The 7,252-nt window shown below is 42.9% G+C and overlaps 1 protein-coding gene across 1 annotated transcript in view; it reads right to left on the bottom strand.

The window, feature by feature from the left end:
- The window catches only part of LOC133968883 (junctional sarcoplasmic reticulum protein 1), a gene marked incomplete in the record, with an annotated part of 2,124 nt that extends 322 nt beyond the window's left edge, over nt 1-1,802 (bottom strand). The window contains 5 exon segments of the mRNA XM_062405125.1: nt 1-103; nt 441-516; nt 607-635; nt 1,130-1,230; nt 1,694-1,802. Coding sequence (XP_062261109.1) covers nt 1-103; nt 441-516; nt 607-635; nt 1,130-1,230; nt 1,694-1,779 — 395 coding nt within the window.
- Nucleotides 1,803-7,252: the final 5,450 nt, after the last annotated feature.

Genomic DNA, 7,252 nt, shown 5'->3' with positions numbered 1-7,252 from the left:
AGGATGGTGATGGCCACAAACAGACATCGGTTCAGAGTGACGTTCTCCCACGGTGTTTCTATCTGGGCCGGGATTTGGGCGGACAAGGTTTTTGGCAAGGATGCTGAGGGAAGACAAAAAAGAGAAGAATATATCAAAAGGAACGTCAAATTGTGTACTCACTTTATTCTCCAGGAGTTTGATGTTGATATGTTCCCCTAAATCTTATATTGTGTCAATTTAATTGATACAAAAATTGAAGTGGAAATGCAAAATGTTTAACTTTATGCATTTACAAGAAATGTCTATCGATATATTTGTGTTTTTCTTTTTAGCCTGCTTGCTGCCACCAAACAAACTTAAAGTCGTCTTGACAAGGAAATGAATCAGCTAATATACTTCAATGAAGAAACATGTCCTTGAAAAGCTGAGGGTGACAGAGAATTAAAGAAATAGCTCACGTGTTCTAGGGAAGCTGGGTTCTCTGAGCAAAGTCTTGGGTTCTGCCCTTGGTTGTTGTGAAGCTGGAGCCATTTCCTGTTGGAGAGCAACATGTAGTTGAGAATAAAAGAGATATGGGGAGGGGGGCAGTGAAAGATTTTTCATGTTGGTTATTTTCCAACTAACCTCTCGGATTTTCCTTGCAGCATACATTTCTGAAACAGACAGATATAGTGTTGCTGAGGGGGGTGCAGTATCATAAACCAAAAAAACAACAAAAGCCTGAACAACCATGTCCTCAATATACAGTTTCGTTATCCACATATGTTTAAACCAATGTTTCATTTTAATGATCCAAATAGAAAATAATAATGGGAACTATTATAATTATCGATATCAACTGAAATTTGGTATTTTAATAAAATTTCACCCAGCCCTAGTCTTATTACCAAAATACCACGATTGTGTTAAGATGAACTTAAGCCTACTACAGTTCTCTGACGAGTGAAACGATCTGTATCCTGACCATCCGTCCAACGCAGCCAAGGTGCATTATCACTGTGCTGACTTTGACAAGGAGTCCTATTTCAGCACCTCCCTTCGCTGATGCTCCCAAGTATTTATAGAGCTGGACAATACAACGGATGAGTGTTTTATGTGCAGGCATTACAGATTCTATGTACGTGTGTGTTCGGATGTGTGTCGCCACCTGGTCTGCGGATCTGTCGAACAGTCTTGTGTGGAGCAGGATCTGCTCTTGATGTCCCTAACTCCTCCTCCAATGTCTCATAACTTTCTTCCATCCCTTCCCTGACAGAGAGTGGGTGAGAGGAAAACGGAAGAAGCTTGAAACTAAGTTTGTTTCAAAAGGATGTGGCATTTTTAAACATTTGCAGAAGATGCAGTTAGAGTTCAGCTGAATATGCCGAAAATATGATGAATGGCAAAAAGTAACTTCTATTGTCTTATCAGTGATTCATGTTAAAGGTCGACTTCTGAAGCAGCTTCTTGACCTTCCCATTTACAGTTGAAAGCTGTAAGCCTCATGTGTTGCCTGACATTTCTACATGGACACTGAGCAAATGTCCCAACAGCTATAAATAGATGAAGCAATGGCACTTCAGAGACATGGAAGTGGATGGATACACGCCGCATATAAATACACACAAAACAAGAAGAATGCCTGATTCTGCATTGGTATGCGTCCGGCTATAGCTCCACTAGTGATGAAACATAACCTCTGACCCTGGTTAATATATAACGTCCTACCTGCCTCCACATGTATGGTCCCCGGGGCAGCGTTGGGGAAGCTTTGTCACAGACTCCGTTGTTCCTCTGCTGAGATGGCAGCAGAGTCATTCTCTGAGCTGTGTGACGGCCAAGCACAGGTGCTGGAGAATGGAAAAAAACAAAAAGCACTGAGTGACAGCCAGTCAGACGTGTTGAATGAGGCTGGGCTGACATTACCGTGCACCGTACAGCTGTCACATCACAGGAGATGGCAGAGAGGGGAAAACAAGGTTTTACCAAGTTGTGGTAAATGTTGGAAAAAAACGATTCTATTGTGTTATTTATAAAAGTAATACAAATGAATCAACGTCACAGATTTAAAGCAGCTATAGGACAACACCTCTATGCATAAGAAATCAGTACTTTCTTTGCATAAAAAACAACAAATCGTCCAAAAGTTCAACAAGTGTGAATACATTATTTTTAGATGCTTTGCATATTCCGTCTGGAAATCTGTTCCGCAGTTCACCAGCAGAGGGCGCCAGAGTATTTGGTAAATTGCGTTTACAGCTTTACTTTTAAGAAGAAAGTCTGTGGCGTCTCTGACTTGTCATAATTCAGATTAACAGAGGAGCCAATATATGTTCTCATTATGATCTGACCATCAGCTGCACACTCTCTATCAGACAATTTAGATTTAGATTTTTTATTTACATAAATACGTTATTGCACGTTTCCTCAGCCTATATTTTCGAGTGATAACTGTATTTATCCCAATGCTATGTGTGTCTGTTGTGAGGCTCTGAGGCAACCTCCCCACTAACCACAAGCTGTGTAAAGAGAAAAAGTAAAGATGACTTGGTTATATATCAGGGTGAGGAGGTTGCGTCCCGGATTATGTGGGAGGGGAGAGGAAAGGAAGTGTTGGTAAATAGACGAGTGTGATGTTGATGACTCATACCTTTGCTGTGACTCTGCCCAAATCCCCTGAACCGCACAACAGTGTGCCCATCAGTAATCGCTCTGAATGGGACATAAGCTCTGTAACCTTTGCTGCAGGCAGGCTGTCCAATAGACACCGTGTCAAAGTGCTGCACACGACTCTGTGATAATGCAGCTTACATTACAATGACATTATGCACAAAAACTGACCCAACCCAACTTGTCAGTGGTGGTTTGTCAAACAATTATAACACGAATGAAACTCCTTCTGCTTTTCCCATATCTCGCTCCATCTGAAATTGTGTCTGGTTTCCTTATAGCACATCTCAAAGTCATGTGACCAAAGATACTGAGAATAGAAGACATCACAATCCAATGCTATTTTTATTATTTTGAGTTTTCAGCTGGGAGATGTCAGGTTGAATTAAATTGTCCGTGGCTGTTCCACAATGTCCTCCAGTTGGGGGGTTGGCAGGGACTGACAATAGCTGCCTGTCCTTTCCTGGCTTGAAGTTCAGCTCCTCCCTCTTGTTCCACTGACAAAAATACCCTTTTTTTTCTCCTGACCCCAAACCAGCTGTCTTTCTCCCTCTCTGTGCTACTACCAGGAGGTTGAGCATCTTCTCCAGGGAGTCTACCTGGATGAAGGCAACTTCTACTCCAGGATGAACTGCATACATTTAGCTGGTCTCACATGGATCAGGGCCTTTTTCTGTCTCTCCTTTCAGCTTGTAAGATTAAGATTAAGATACATTTTTTTGTCCCAAACACACGCACAGGCATGCACAGGCACACTCATGCAGGTGGGAAATTTAACCTCTGCTTTGAACCCATCTGGTGAAGGACACATAGTTGCTGGAGGAGAAAGGAGCCTTGCTCATGGGGCACTAGACAGGGTAGGGAGAATCCTCCTGGATTTTTGGACAGATCAATTCAGGTTTCTCCGTGGACTCGAACCAGAGACGAACCAGAGATCTTTTCTGCCCATAGTCCAAGTTTCTGCCACTCGTCCACCGCACATTGGGGACCTTGTCATGACACCTTCTGTATCTCCCCTCAAGAGTGGTCTTGCACCCCACCAGTATGTGCCTGGTGGGTCTCACCTTCTATAACATATATAGTGGGACCTTTGCAGGTTATTTGGTGTTGAAAAGACCCTTCTTTGTCCACTCGCCCTGTCATCAAAGTTCCACACCACCTCTGTCTTCGCCCTTTCCTCCTCCAGGTGTCAGACTTCAGCTGTGTCACGTGTTTCCTTGGACTAGGGTCTGATTTACAGAGTGCTGGAAGTAGGTGGTTCTGAGTCCTCCTCCCAAGTCTCCCTGTGAAAGAGGATTAGATGATGTCCTGCATCTTAAGTATGGTCAGAACATCAAAAACAAGCCATAGCAGATTCCATCCGTCCATCTTTCCATCCTTCAATCTATCATTTGCAAATTCCTAAAACATTTCGCACAACCACTCATCCTGTTATTGCACATGGAACTAGGACTGTTTGTGTGACCAGACTCACTGTGACCTTTATTGAAATGAAAATTCATAGGTATATATTCATATGACCATTTGAGTATTTGTAGATTGTATATTTCCACTACACCATCTATATCTCTATCCATCCATCTATCTATCAGTCCGTATGTACGTCCATCCATCAATCCACTAATTGAACGTGTTTGTTCAAGGTACAAAATGTACAATATGTTGTATGAAGATGTGTTCTTTCAGTCTGGCTCATTCTGATTGGTCCGGACATTTCTATGCATTTTTGCTATAATGTAAAGTGCCTACAAGTGTCCCATGTATTGTATTTTTCCCTAACACAAAGAGTGGGACATTTCTAGTAATTTTCAGCACTCAGGGTGGGGGCTTAAGAGTGGGCCCCTGGTCTCGGCTGGTGCTGGAGTTTTGGTCTCCCATATATTGTATTTCCCTAACCAAAAGTGTAGGACATTTCTAGGCATTTTGCCTCAATGATAAGTGCCTAGAAGTGTCCGGCTCATTCTGAATGGTCGGGATATTTCTAGGCATTTTGCCTCGATGATAAGTACCTAGAAGTGTCCGGCTCATTCTGATTGGTCGGGAAAATTCTAGGCATTTTGCCTCGATGATAAGTACCTAGAAGTGTCCGGCTCATTCTGATTGGTCGGGACATTTCTAGGCATTTTGCCTCGATGATAAGTACCTAGAAGTGTCCGGCTCATTCTGATTGGTCGGGACATTTCTAGGCATTTTTGCTATACAGTTAAGTGGCCACAAGCGTCCCATGTATTGTACATCCCTAACCACAAGTGTGGGACATTTCTAGGCGTTGCGATATAATGCAAAGTGCCTTAAAGTGTCCCACGTATCGTACATCCGTGATCCATCTTCTTCTCAGCTGGTGTCGAGGTTAAAGGAAAGTGAAATGCAGCCATTTTTGGGACAAAGCATTTAAGAATGTTTCAAGGGCAGCACATTGCCTCTGTGGACACAATAAAGTGAGCAAATATTGCCCGCGGGTGTCTATGTTCCAAATTCGGGCTCCTGAGAGATGTGAGCTTTGTCAGGCTTTTTGTCCCCTTTTGTCCTTTCATAATGAAGAGGACAGACTGTTCAGCACCAAGTGGGAGCTGCTCTGTGCCTGTCCTCACCGAAGAATATGGTCGAGCCTGAAACAACACACCTTTAGTCTATTTGGATCGCAAAGGCCTCAATGACTTATATAGACAGGGCTATTGGAGTGAATTATTCGGCTTTGGTTACCTGTGAAAGAGCTGATGTCTCTTTAAAAAAAGGAAAACATTTAAAGATGATGCTGTCACAGGAGTATAGACTTCCCAGGTCTTAAATTTCAAATAAAGCTGACAATCTGACAGCTTTGCCCAAACAACTGGATGTGTGTAAACAGGTGAGACAGCATGCAGGATTTGAGTGTTTCTTTCAAACGCAGACAGGCACTAATATATAAGTTACAGAATATTTCTGTTATTGAACTGCGTAGACGTCTCACTGAAATTTAAATATTTTACAAAAGAGATCTGGCAAAGCAAAACAGTATTATAAGAATAAGTTGTCAAAACAGACAATTACAGTTGCCTTACACCAGATACACAATACACATACAATCTTCAAAGTGACTTTTAATAAAAAAAATTTAGAGCATCCAGAGCGACCTTACTGACCTATTTTCTAAACCCTATACATTTTACATCCTTATGTAGATTAGAGAGGGCAGCATATTTAAAAGCTTCTTTGTAGTATGTGGTTCGTTGTCACATCACTTTTTGTGTGCATGACTGAAATTATAACCAACTTTTAAGGTGAAGGTGTAAACGTATCCCTGTTTTGTACACCTATACTAAATGGCTTGTTTGCATGTTCTCTCCGGGCCTCCAGGTACTCCGGCTTCCTCCCACGGTGCAAAGACATGCAGCTTGGAGTTTGGTTAACTGGGGACTCTAAGTAGACTGAGGCTGTGAGTGTGAATGGTTGGTTGTCTTTGTATGTTGGCCCTGTGATACGCCGGCGACCTATCCAGGATTAAGGGATGTGTGACTCGACCTGAACTCTGACCAGTGACTCAAAAACAAAACTTTGTTTCATAGTTGATAGAGATTCAAATTATTCACATACAGAGGACAAACATGAGTATCTGCATGTATAGGAGGAATATGTATTAGAGTTTATCACACCACAATATTTGTTGGTTCAAATGTTTAGCAAAGATCAAATTGCCTTGTGTGGCTAAATCATATAGTGACAAGTGGTTTTGTTCTCTCAGCCCACAGCTCCCTGTAGAGACCTGTGTGTTCAGACGAAAGTGAACCCATATATATCTTTAATGTGTCCTATGTAACAGATTTGAAACAGTTTTACTCTCATGTTGATTTATTGGGGCATTTTACTGCTTCATTAACTTTGTCTCTTTGTTCCATTTAAAAAACAACATTAAGATTATTGTGCACTGAACAAGCTGCCCTGCCAATCTGAGAGTAAATCACTGGATCTGCACCAACGGCCCTCATTTGCCAGGCAGCCTCACAGGACCTGCTCGCCTTCCAGCTCCCACATCTGCCTGTGGGTTCCACAGATGTGCTGACACCGTAAAACCTGTATTTGAAGAGGAACGACACTGTATCCACAAGGATCCGGTCGTATGACTCGGTGCTGCTCGGCTTTCACTTTGAATCTCATACCAAAGCCTTCAAGTTCCTCTCGGAGCCACAGTGGGACTTGTGTGTTTCTCTGGATCTCTTCAGGCAGCTCGCACAGCTCTTTTGATCTTTTAGAGACTACAACATGCAACGGGTCGGATGGCGTGCACGACTCTTGCCAGGGGTACACGAGGGAGAGCTGCTCATGCTGTAATCAGGACTACGCCCTCGGGCAGATAATGTCCCGGCAATTTGATAATCTGTCCCTCACTTTGCCATCGCAGGAGGTGTTACGTCCAGAGAGATCTCTCTCTGAAAGGAGCTGGAAGATGGGATGCGGGGCCCCGAGGAATGCTGGGACGTGCTGGAGGATGACACTGGCGGGGGATCTGAGGAGCAAATCAGTTATCGGGAAGCCCTGTTTCATCATTATAGGATGAGTTCCAGGGAAGATGAGAGAGCTGAAAAGAAAAGATGAGAGAAGAGGCAATTGGTTGGAGATATTGGATTTCTTAAAAGACAATGGA

Source organism: Platichthys flesus, chromosome 14 (assembly GCF_949316205.1).
Source record: "Platichthys flesus chromosome 14, fPlaFle2.1, whole genome shotgun sequence".
NCBI lineage: Eukaryota > Metazoa > Chordata > Actinopteri > Pleuronectiformes > Pleuronectidae > Platichthys > Platichthys flesus.
The sequence above is the reverse complement of the archived record's forward strand: the minus strand, read 5'-3'. Positions and strand labels throughout refer to the sequence as shown.